Source organism: Mesitornis unicolor, unplaced genomic scaffold, assembly GCF_000695765.1.
Source record: "Mesitornis unicolor isolate BGI_N332 unplaced genomic scaffold, ASM69576v1 scaffold6599, whole genome shotgun sequence".
NCBI lineage: Eukaryota > Metazoa > Chordata > Aves > Mesitornithiformes > Mesitornithidae > Mesitornis > Mesitornis unicolor.
The window spans coordinates 21,244-34,344 of record NW_010205153.1 but is presented as its reverse complement, the minus strand read 5'-3'; the positions used below and the strand labels follow the sequence as shown (position 1 = coordinate 34,344).

General features: G+C 35.5%; 1 protein-coding gene across 2 annotated transcripts in view; it reads right to left on the bottom strand.

Moving 5' to 3' along the window:
• Positions 1-13,101, bottom strand: part of EFTUD1 (elongation factor Tu GTP binding domain containing 1) — a 75,345-nt gene that overhangs the window by 41,391 nt on the left and 20,853 nt on the right. For both annotated transcript variants that reach the window (XM_010191282.1, XM_010191283.1), the window contains 3 exons: positions 9,513-9,664; positions 8,663-8,835; positions 7,851-7,977 (listed from right to left, as the gene is read on the bottom strand). In XM_010191282.1, the coding sequence (XP_010189584.1) occupies positions 7,851-7,977; positions 8,663-8,835; positions 9,513-9,664 (452 nt within the window). The remainder of the gene's footprint in view (positions 1-7,850; positions 7,978-8,662; positions 8,836-9,512; positions 9,665-13,101) is intronic.

Sequence of the window (13,101 nt, the reverse complement as noted above, 5' to 3'; positions counted from 1 at the left end):
ATGGAAACAGTTACACATTTTTGTATTGTATGAAAAAATGTGCCCTCTGGCTTCACATTAAATGGGAATAAGAAAACCATTTAAAGACTAAAATAAGTTACCTGGTTACTATTTCCATTTCTAGTAAAGAAACATATGGAAAATTACATGACAACTCCCTAACTACTGTAATTTGTCAAGGAGTCATCATCATCATAATTCAGATGCTCTGAATATTGAGATCATTTGATATTCAATTTAAAAGATAATCCTTACTAGACAGTTGTGCATATGCCATGAGAAACAAACTCAGTGAAAGACAAAGAAAACCACCAATTTTTTCTCCTCAGAACTGCTTTGTTCCCAGGATATTTGTTTTAAGTATAAAGATGGGAAAAAGTCTTATTCAATCAAAGCCATGTAAAGGACTTTCAGCTTGCATAACCTTGGAAAAGAGATTATACAGAAACAGAGAGCATTACAAATGCAAGAGAATTATAGATTTTCTATTGCTAAAAACCACATATACAGGGAACAACTTCCTGATGTACAAAGGCTGAAGGAGGTAAGATTTAAGAGAAATACTCAGAAGTTGAGAACTATTGCAAAAATATTGACAAACAACCAGCCCTGCCTAGAAACACTTTCATCCACCATGCACTGACTGCCTCCAACAGGGTACAGGGAGGACAGCATTTTAGACAACTAAACTAATTTCTAGATCCAAGCTTCTCCCCCTCAAGTTACACATGGTGCACTTAAAACCATCAGAAATTAAAACATTTTGTATCATTAATATGATTATCTAGGGAGAGTTTGTGTTATTTAAGGGCGTGCTAAGCACATTGTCCTTATTGAGACTGCAAAAGGATAAAGCAGCAGCACTGGATACGAGGCCTGGCAAGAGAGAAGCTATGTTAGGAACAGAGATGCACACAGAACACAGATCTAAAATGTATCTCTAATATACACCAAAAAAAGATCATTGAAATGGATACTTTCACAATTTAATGTAAGCTACTACACCATTCAATGTCTTTGCAATTCCACACTTAAGTAAATGTCTACCCTTAACGATACCTATGAGACAATATTCCAGTTACGTTTTTATTTAGTTATCCGCCCCGAAGTATACTATAACTTGGTACTATGACAAATATCTACATTTTACAACTGCCTTTTAGTTCATTAACTGCTCACCTTTGCAGTGAAGCTGAAAAGCTTAATTCAACTGATAGAAATTGAACTTTATCTGAACAGAACAGCTAAAGGAAAAGGCAGCTGATTCAAAGTACACACTTGTTTTCTAAAATGACACTACCTGACTCAAGTGCACCATCACAGTAGCATGAGATGTATTTTCCACAAATAAAATTACAAAACTTAAAATCCTTTAAAAAGAAAACTTCTTTTCTGCATTGGTAATTGCACACATTCCTAAGCAGATTTTATTTATGATGCCTTTTTTACATCTGAATGCTATACATGAATTTACATGTAATAAGGCATATATTTTCAAACTCATTTGGGCTTAAAGCAGTTCTTTTGTACAGATCCCTGAAATGACACTGCATGTTCTCAGTTTGAATTTTAGATAACCCATGGCCACATTAAATACAGGAAAAGTTCATTTAAAACAGCTTTCCGGAAGTTTGAGTTCTACAGAAAACTACTTCTGCAAAGGGAATTACTTCAACATGTTTAATTCAGAAGTAGGAAAACAAGCCTAAAACATTTTATAGATAGGGATAAAAGATTCAATTATATAGTCTAAATACAGATCCTTGCTAAATCAGGTAATCTACACCCCTGTTGAAAACTGAACCTGAAACGCTAATTCCTCAAATTAAGCATGCTTGCTGAATCTCTCAGCCATTTACTCCAGTGGCCCAGTGTCCAAGTTCTTCCCTGAACTGCTATTTCCACTTCTTCAATGTTTTACAGCAGCACCAAGAAGCAAGATATTCTGAGAAATGGAATTCTAACAGTTTTGAGTACAAAACTGAAGCCACTTCAGCTCATCTATCATAGATCCTCATTTATTGATGGATACTAATGTCTCTTTGGAGATTTTCAACCTATCAAGGCAAGTTTGATGGTTTCCATCAGAACCACATTGTAAGAAAGGAGAGAGCACGCTGCTATACTACAAACTGCCACTTACTCAACAACACTGGCTTTCTAGTTTTAAAGAGGATATTGGTTTAAAAAAAAATACTAAACACCAAAGATAAAAACATGCTCCAAATATTTTTTATAAGCAGATTGAGGGAGGGTATAGTTTTCAGGTTCTTCAAAGAAAAATGTGAAGTCATTTCCCAAAGTCATCAGTGATGTGTCTCCGTATGCTGGAAAAAAATCCCAAAGGTAACATTAGGGATGGGAGCTCAGCCAATCATCTCAAAACTTCACCTAAGACTTCTATTACCATTTTACATCAGTGACACTAACTACTTTAATACTCTTCTCTTACAGTATTGAAAAAAAAAGAGGTTCACTAGCCAAGTAATAAATATGGCTATTTCTGCAGATAACTGTTCTCCCTTTATTTATACGTGGAAAAATTCAGCTTCATTGAGGGAAAGACTAAAACTAATACATTGATGCCGACTAAAGAAAGTAACTGTGAAATACTGGGGAAAAACCCTATTCCTCTCATTTTAAAGAAACTTGCAAAATCACACCCAACCAAGTACTCAGATAGAAGATTTGGAAATTTTGGAGATAAGCCAGTTAGTATCTGGGACCTGAACACACAAACAGCTATTGCAAGGCTCAGTAACATCTGCCCACAGGCAATAACTAGGTAAGACAATTCTCCACCCTCACACAAGGAAAGAGAGTCAGTCTCCTTCAACCCTGGCCATGAATTCTGGTCAGTGTATAGCACTGTAGTAACACACATCTAATAAATTTGAAGTACCAAGGCCAAAAATCATTTTTTTCTGAAGCAAACGCGGGGATGGCAAAGGGGTGATTGCCTGCACTCAACCCCTCTTTCCAGTCTATTTCTAGAACTTTCCTGTGAAGTAGCTGCAGAGCATGTGCCTGCTGCTGTGCTGTGAGTTTCTTTAAGCAGCAGCAGTATGAAATTGTCTTGATTCTTGTTAGTCCCTCTGCTGCCCACAGGCACACAGAAGTAGCAACAAGGAACACCGACAAGTCTGGGCAGTTTTCCTTCTGGTACTATTTGGGAAACCTCAAGCACCAGCAAGTATCTGTCTGCATACAAACCCCAAGGAATCGGGAAGATTACACGGATCACATTTGGTAGATTATTTAGAAATCTAATTTTAATTGACATGAAAGGTCAGATTTTACAGATTACAGTAAACAAAAGTTGCTTTACATCTGATATAGAATGTTTCACTGCGTTCTCTCCTTTCCTCAAAAACTTAATTACTTGATTTTTTTGACATTTTAATCCAACAGTGGCCAAGAGCAAACTTAAAGGTATTTGTACTAGATTAATGTATTGTGACTTTAGCTTAAATAATATCCTACAGTTCAATTTTTAAATATGATAAAAAGATGCTTGTATTCCAGTGGCAAGATTAAACATATTTTTAAGATCTTATAATAAACTCCTGAAAATTAGAGCACAGAACATTCCAGAAGCACTAGAGAATTGAGAAGTCGTTTTCTTCAGAAAGAATTACTACACTTATGATTTCCTTTTATAGACTTAAGAAGCTACAGTCAGGAAAATAGAAAAAATATAGCTAACTCAAAAAGCAACTATAATTTTCCAATATAAACTAAAAATCCACCTAACCCAAAAAGGCTTTATAAGGCAACTATTAACCATTCATAAATATCTTCCAAAAAAACCCTTAGCCAGATCAATAAAGACACATGTCAGTGCTATACCTCTGACCTAAGACATGTCATATTTTTTCCTCTCCAGTGATATGCTGTTATTGATTTGAAAACAAAGTAATCGATCACTTATTTCTTTTGCAATAAAGTTTGTAAAGTCAAATCCCCTGAAGCAAAACCACAAATAAAACAGCGGAAATTATGAGGCAAACAGGGTAAAGGGAACATCACATGATTGGCAAAATACACTTCTGATTTCATCCGATACCAGTTCCCCAGCTGCACACCATGTTACATTACACTGCCCAATAAGCAACACAAATTGGTCAGTCCGCTCGTTGGAATCACACGCAGCAAAGAGCAGTAACTGCAGAAGGACTGTGACCACTACAGAAAATACATTTAAGAAAATTGTTCCAGTTTCTAGCACCTTTCAGTGCTAGAAGGCCAAAACAATGCTACAGGCCAAACAACAGATTAACTATTTTCTTTAGCACAAAGAAATAACTTGAACATATTTAATCTTTTCAACACTTTAACTATTCATAAGACATTAATTGGGTAGGAAATCAATACAGATACAGTGATGCCAGTTCAATGCAATTCCCAGACATAAAACGTTGTTCAGTAACAAAACCCATTCAATTATATACCTTTTCCTGAATAGTGCTGGATTACTATAAATTAGCTAAAAATGCAAGGCTATTTTATTGGAGTTTAAGATGGCAGTTAGCAAAAAAAACCTGTAACTATTCCAGAACTGAAGACAAAGGTTTGAGTTCTTTGTTTCATTCACTATTTTCAGCTCATTTCAGTAACATTCTTGAGAAAGACTGCCCTCCTGCGTTCACTGGGCACCGTGCGCTCAGATGAGACAGCCCATGCAGCTGGAATCTCTTCAAGCGGGCTATTTTATTTTTTAAATAACCACATTACTGATTCAGAGAGTGAAATTAGCCCACCAAATGTTTGCACAGAAATAAAAGGCTGGTGCAACAGCAGGACTGTTCCTAGGGCTTTCGCAGAAGGTGGTAATGCTTGCTAGTTGGCATCAGTCCTAGAAAGCCATTCTGGGCCTTTAAAATGGCATCGCTGCGTGCAGCTGCTCTTTGCTCTTAACAGAGGCTGTTTATTAAAAGCTCCTAAATTGTTCTATGAAGTCCTAAAGGAATAAAATGCTTGTCAGACACCTTGTAATGAGGTTAGCTATACTTCTTCATACCAGCTCTTCACACTAACTGCAGCTGTACGGCACCTATCTTCGGAAAGGTGCAAGTATGAATCCATAATCAGCGACATGTCCCTTGTCATATTGTTTACATGTCAGGAATCCTATAAGTGCTTCATAAATAATTAAATCATGAAAGAACATTGTATGGGAAAACAAGTGTTTTAGAAATGGATAAACCAAGGTACACAGCAGTCTGTCATGTAGGAAGTCGGTTCACAGTGAGCTGGCAACAGGAGTGCCTTCTAGATTCCTGCTTTTAACATCATTAAACGCTTTTAACGTTAAGTTAAAGAAACAAATGCTCTTAATTTGGTAGAACAGCTGATATTCACATAGCTAACTGCACTTGCAGACATTCAGGAAATCATCTAGCCTCCCATCAGCATTACACTAAAGCACTACAAATCTAGTTGTAAGGGAAAAGCTTTGCTTTCAACAGTACTCAACAAGACAAAAAAGCACTTAAATGGTCACATCGGAAGCTCTAAGAAAAATCTGGTTTTGGTATGCTATCAAAGACAAGACTATTGTTGTGGTACTTGTGGATAAAAAGCAGTACACATGCCAGTTTTAAGATGCATGTTATTCTGAACTCAGGTGTGTGCACAACCATGAGTGTGCATGCATAGCATGCCTGGAGATAAAACACAAAGGACTTTTTCCTCACATACTGCCTTCTCATTTTTCCTGTTACTTTGGGGTTCACCCACTAAGTTTTTAATCATCTTCAACCACAAAAATACCAGAAGAAGTGTTACACAATGACACTTTTCCTGTATTTATCTTTGCTATAAATAATAGCAAAAAAACCCCAAACCCTACAGAAAAAAAAAAATCTGCAAAAAACTTAAACCACAAGTTTTAAAGTGGAATCAGGCAGTGACGATTAACTGTGTATTCCTTATGGCAATAATTTAATTATACAGAGTAAAACTGCAGAGCGTTTAGAAAAACTCCCTTAATTTACTGGATCATCTACAAGCAATTTCCTTATATGGCCGGAGAGAAAACACTGCTCTATGCTTTAACGCTGGAAGAGAAACAGCCTTTGAAAGAGAAGTTGGTTACTAGCTTGAATAATAAAACTCTTGCATCACCATTGTTACAGATTCCTTTCATATAAATTATTGCATTTTCTCCTGAGTGTGGTAAATCATCATCAAATCAGTAAAGGTGTTTACTGAATTTATGTGAAGTAACTATGCAGCTTTACAGGGAAATGGGACAAACAAATGAGCAAGAATTTATTTAGGGCTTTTAGTTTTAGAAGTCCTACAAAATTACATGAGATGGATTTTAAAAAAAAAAATAATATATATATATATACTTGAGCTTGTATGTTCTAGGTAGAAATGAAAACCTGTTTTGTCAATATATAAAGAGACCACGCAATGTTCTGTTAACAAGAGATGAAATACCAAACACAGTCTGGCTGAGAGCTCTGACTCTTAATCCTGATCTTAAAATTCTAGTGAATTCTTCTACATATGACAGATCTTGTGTTACCATTTAGAACTTTTGTATTACTCAACTAATATGATTTTCTTCATGGAAAAGCCAGACCCCACTGAAGAGTAGCCTTCAGCAGCAGACTCACAACTTTTTGGTGGAATTAATAGGTTACAAAGTGTTTTTGAAATTTGGCCAGTTCTAAACATTAAAGTCATAATCTAATTCTCACAATATATTTTTCTCTGCAGGAGGTAGCTCCAGAATTATTTATCATTTGGTAAGCACGAAGACAATATCCTTTCACTTTTACTGCAGAGTGGTGTGGAGTGGTTTTTTTCCCCAAAGTCTAACAGGTTTTTTTAGACGTAAACAGATCATACACTTACACATTTATACATGTTGATACTGAAAATGGTCAACTTGGACATGAGACTAGAGTAAGGTATAATTCAGAATTTTAAAATATTAAGCTTCCAAATGAAACCAATTCACCAGCTACTTGTGTTCTGAACATAAGGTCCATGCTAAGAGCGGCCAGCATGGTTAACTGCCCAGATTAACAAAATCCAACCCCTATAGAGTACATCTATTTTTAATTTACAAGATACTTACTATAAAGAGTAAATAAACATGAACAGATAACAGACATAAAATCCTGTTTTGCTGTAGTTAGTACATTTTCATCTCAAAATGAAAAAAGAACTAAAAACTTCTACAGTTTACACTTTCTAAATTCTAAACACTCCTTTCAATATTTTTTTAAAAAGACAAATTAAGAACAAAATCAGTAAAGAATGCTAGTCATACTCTAGAGCAAAGCAGCTCTGAATCTGGCATAAAAGACCACAACTCAAATATTAGGATGACTTATAACTTAGATTCTTGTCCACAGAAAAAGGTCAAAATTTGCCACAGACATAAAAGAAATAATTTTAAGAACCATAGTTCAAGCAGACCCATAAGTAAAACTACAGTAATCCACATCTCTAGAGAAGTCATACTACAGAATTTCCACTGTTGGGAAAATATTATAAATAATCCTCTCAATTTATAAAATAGGAGACCTTACTGCTGCCTTTGGCAATTTCTGGCAGTGATACTTACTTGGAAATACTCCAACCTGAAGATAACAGGCTAATGTAATCCCTACTTTTCTCCTATTAATGCTTCTTTTCCCTCCTCTCAATTCCAAGGTCACAGAAATCATAGTTAAATTTAAGTGCCTTCATTTTTTGCACACAACACACCCACAAACATTCATGGATTTACTCAAGTTTTCTCAATATTAATCACATCAAAATAATGTCAGTATATTTTGGATGATACAAGGATTCAAGCTCTAGGAAATTAAACACTAGTTACATCTTACCCAGAACATTTCCTGCAGGTACTTCTTCAAGATCTTCAAGTTCTCTTCCCATAAGCAAGTAGAGATTCTCCAATGTACAGCAAGTCATATGAGGTACTGATGGCAGATCATCACACTGGGATGACAGCTATGCAGAGTAAAACAACCAGTGTTGGATATTCATCTTTAAGTGCCGATTAAAAACTTCTTCCTCAAAACCTCCCTGCATTCCAAAGCTAAGAATTACAACTTAAAGTATTTTCATTTCAAAGTTTAGATATTAAAACACAATATACACTTGAAAATATTTTTCCCCTTCCAAAAATCCAGTCTTGTCATAAATGTTACCAAGAAAATAAAAAAGTAACACTTTCTTTGGTAAGTTTTAAGTGCATACTACCCCTAGCTCACTTTTCATTGTCACTGATTAAACAAAAGTTTAAAAGTAAATCCATAAGTAATGAACTTCTATGAGCACAATCTCAAAACATTTAATACCACTGTTTTCAATACTATTATGTCCTTTGCTGTTCCCCAGAAGCATTGTTCTTTTCCTTTGCAAGTTTTATTTGAATCAAAGTATGCACATACTGGAATTGTTGTTAGGTACCGCAACACTGTACTTGAACTTTTACACACTGGTCACTCAAAAAACAAATTAAAAAAGTTCAAGTCAAAAATTCCAAAAACTATCCAAGTAATTTAGGTGACTGTGACAGTAGCTGGTTGTGTCTGTAAACTCATTAGAAACTTTAACATTTTCAAAACAGTTTAAGTCATCAGTGTTTCAAAAGAATCCTAAGTCATGGTAACAGTTCACTGTCACCTCTTACCTTATGCAAGGACTCAGCAGGATCATATTTTGGTCCTAAAACAAAGATCTTTTGCCCTCTTTGCACCACACCACTGAATACTCTAGCAAAAGCAATGAAAGACTCCTTGTCATCTGCTTCCTGTTTCATTGCCTTTGGGACCTCCACTTGACCAGTGAGCTGTTGCTCTTCACCTAATCAAAGTTAGACAAATACATGAAGTATAAAAGCAGTTTCTGTCTCATCATCCAAAGGAAAAAAAAATCAATTACATATATCTGATCACATCTGGCAACACATTAAAAGACTGGAAGAATGCCCCATTATAACTCATAATCCAGTCCTGTTGCTCATACACTGTGTTCATACCAATTTATTATTAGGTTGCTTGGGTTTTGTTTGGTTTTTTTTTAATTAGAAAGTTACTCCCATAAAAGCTTATAGGAATTAAAGCATAAAGTATCCTGGTAACAAGTCCGTAAGAAGGTTCTAGCAGTAAGCTAAAGAAACCTGAATCTTTCTACCCCACACACAAGGGCAAAAGCCAATTGCCACACTTTTCTACTTGGTGTGAAAATTATTTAATTTTTCAGCTGAGTGTCTCCTTCAAGCACCACCTGTCTTCACTGACTCAAAGTACTGAGACCAAGCATGTTGTCAGGCTGTATGAACAGGTATCCACGGCAATACTACAGCAGTCATGAACTATGAGCTTTCCTACAAATCTCTCCTCACTCTGTCCAGTTCCATCTACTGAACCGTTTGGACTGGCATGTGGATGATTCTTTGGAAGGTACACAGCCCCTTGACAACACCTAGAAACTACTATTAAATGTCCTCTGAGAAAAACAGCTAGCAGAGCGTTACACACCTTTCGTATCACCAGTGTTCCCAGTCACTTCAGATGAATTTTCACTTTGGGGCTTTTCTGACAGCTCCTTCTCTTGATTTGCTGCCAATTTTTCTGCATGCCTTCGTTTCGCAAGTTCACGCCGATGAGCTATTTCTTCTTGAGTTAAAGGCCTACATTGTATTTTAAAACATCAGTATTTGGAAATGTCACTTATTTTAAAATAAATTAAAACACAGCACAGAATACTATATTTGGCACAAGTAAAAACCTACGCAGAGTGCCTTCTGACCCCACAATACTATATATATAAAGTCAGGTAAAATTAGCAAACTCCTCCTCTACCATGTTTAGGAAGAGGACACCATGTTAAACTTCTGTTTATTTTGTTAAAATAAGTCACGTTTCTCCCACTGATGTGTGAAATACCACTTTTTCAGGAAAGATCCAAGGCAATTTTCAAAATTGCTTTTTGCACCATGTCCAGTACATTATCCTGAGCTAGAATGACAGCTAAGACTAAGCATACAGTGTACTGATCTGGGCTTATCTATGCCAAGCAAGTTAGGAAAAACTGTAAGACTTTTCTTCCAAATACATATGATCAAATCCTGTCATTTTAAATTACTTATGATAACTTTATTATCTCAAGGTAGTCTTTAAGGCAACGGTTCAAATGCAGAGAAAAGTCTTTGCTTGCTACAGCTACCTTTCCATAAAGTGAATAACTTCATGAAGGACAAAAGATTTAAAACTGAGACAATAACAACAAAAAATACTTATAACATTCTGATGCCATTTCTATCTACGCACTGGTAAACCCTGCCTTAAAGCAAGGTGCTTTAACATAATATTTAAAGCAATAAATAATAAAAATTAAAGAATGACATTATCATTCTTCCATAAGGCAATATAAACAATTGTTTTTAAATGAAACCTTTTACATAGCAAAGTGAGTTACACAGATAGGAAATCTAACAGCACTGCCCACAGTTGTCCGTTTCCTTTTCAAATCTGGCCCTAAATAAAAATCTGTGACATGAGGTTATATTCTCATTTAATAAAGTCCAAACAAGGAAATTCATCTCAGACACGAGTCACCTTCTTCCAGTTCCTCCTCTGTTTCTATTAATTTCCCATATGAAAGAGCTGAACCTGTGATCCTGCTATAATTATTACAGATACTCTTAAGAATAATTTATTCTGTTCAGTAATTTCAATATAGACAATTTCTCCTGTAACCTCCTGCCAGGTGTCTACATTAAAAAAAAAAATCTTTATCACTGTGGCTTAAAAGCAGGAAAAGATAATTAAGTTATGCAGATATAATTTCCTTCACAGAACTAGAATGCTTTATTTTTTTTTCCATTGGGAGCAATGGAAATATATATCGCTTTCCAGCATGAATAAATAATTTATTTCCAAAATAATAATCAATGCATTTTTTTATATAATATGAATATTCTTAACAGAATTCTAACCAGAGAGAAGAAAAAGAATTCTATCATAAAATATGTATTTGTACAACACAACTGGACTAATCACAAACTCTTAGATCTTGACTTCAACTTGAGAAAGTGAACATCATCGCACAGCAAAACCCCATCCACACGATGTGTCCTTACACCTGCATTTGCTCATACGATGGAGGCAAGAACAACGGTTCTTAGTGTTAAAATGGTTTAGGATTCTTTTAGTCAACTGTCTGAAGCACATGGTCTGATGAACACAGCAGTAACACCAAAAGTGCCCGATGAGTAATTCCAGTTTGTTTAGTAGTCTTGGATAAGACACTTCCTTGCTTTAATTTCCACGCTTACAAAAACAGTTCAAGATTTCCCGAACAGCAGTAGTAGCAATGAATGATAAGAGGAAGAAAACAGTGGGAAGCACTACAGTAGAGTGATTTTTCTCTACAGAACAGGCATATAAGTATGATCTCCACTGAAAAAAAAAGATCGGATCACATCCCTATATCAACTATTCCACACACTTCCTTGCTTTAATTTCCACGCTTACAAAAACAGTTCAAGATTTCCCGAACAGCAGTAGTAGCAATGAATGATAAGAGGAAGAAAACAGTGGGAAGCACTACAGTAGAGTGATTTTTCTCTACAGAACAGGCATATAAGTATGATCTCTACTGAAAAAAAAAAAGATTGGATCACATCCCTATATCAACCATTCCACACTCTTAAAGCAGGAAAACAGCGCATCACTTAAGGGTCAAAGTTTTTATGCGTAGCCAGCAGAGACACTTACTGGATGCTTTGCTCTGCCCTACTGAATTAATTAAGGGCAGAAAGCCATGAACAGATTATGCGGCTGAACTCACTGCCAGTAAGATTTTAGCTTTTTAAAATATGACAATATGGGTGCTTTTCTGCATACAACACATTCTGCAAGAGACTTGATTTTAAAAATGCTAAATGAGACACTTCATTTTATCAAAATTCTTCTTAGAACTTCAGGAAATCAATTTGAACAGTCATTACACTTGCCTTGAATCCAAACATTCAACTCAAAAGAGTAAGAAAACTACACATAAATTAGAAATCTCTCTAAAATTTGCCGAAGAGAGGCCCCCAGGATAAAACGTCAGAATTTGAAGCACAGGCTTTCAGAACTCAGAACCTGGGACAGACACATTACATATCTTAGAAAAGGCAAATGAAAGACAAAATTGTCACTACAAATTTGTCAGCAACTTTTTTTTTCTTTTTTTTTTCTTTAAAAAAAAAAATCTCTTAAAAAACCACTGTGACATAAATTAGAATAGGTATCTCTGAAATTTGGGACAGCGTGGTGTTTCTGTTTGATTCGTTTATTTTATTGCAAAAGAGAGTGAGGCTTAACAATACAAAATGCAAAGCAGATGGTGGAGAAGAAAACTTTTTTATGACTGTTTTTTTTTTTTCTGAAGGCAGCTGTTCAAAGCTATTTAAGGGTTTGGAATGACTGAAAAATTCCCAGAGGAGAGAGATTGATAGGGAAAGTAAAGATGAGACAGCCAAGGGTGTCATAAATGCAGTCTATATATGATGGCACAGTATACACATGAGGACAGATGTATGCATTCCAACGCATTTTATTGTCCAAAAATACTTTTCATTTGTGTAAATAATCCTCACAGTAAAAGATAGAAGTCTGCTTGCTTTTTTCCCCTTTAAATTTTTTAAGGTATGTGTATACTTAGGTGTCAGGTAGCCCTAATCACAAAAGTTAAATGTATCTTAAAATTCTGAATGCGCTAGTGTAGGTTGCAATACATATAAGCACAGTTAATTACAGTCTCAATCTGATAAGAAGCAAACTGAGTGTGGGTGGGACTTCAGCTCATAGGTACAACCTAGATTTCTATCCTGGTTTCTGTCAGCATCAATTTCTATAAAATTAGTCACTCCTGGTAGTATCACTAGAAACCACAAATGATAATGTTGTCAAATAAGTCCTTATATAGAATTGTAACACGCTCAAGTTGAACACAGAACAAGATTAATGCACATAGGGCACTGGATCTGCAACAAAACCGGTTTTGAATTACACTCTGATTTATTCAATTTCTCCAGTTGGCAAAACCAATCAGAAGGGAAATAAATTTTGAACAAAT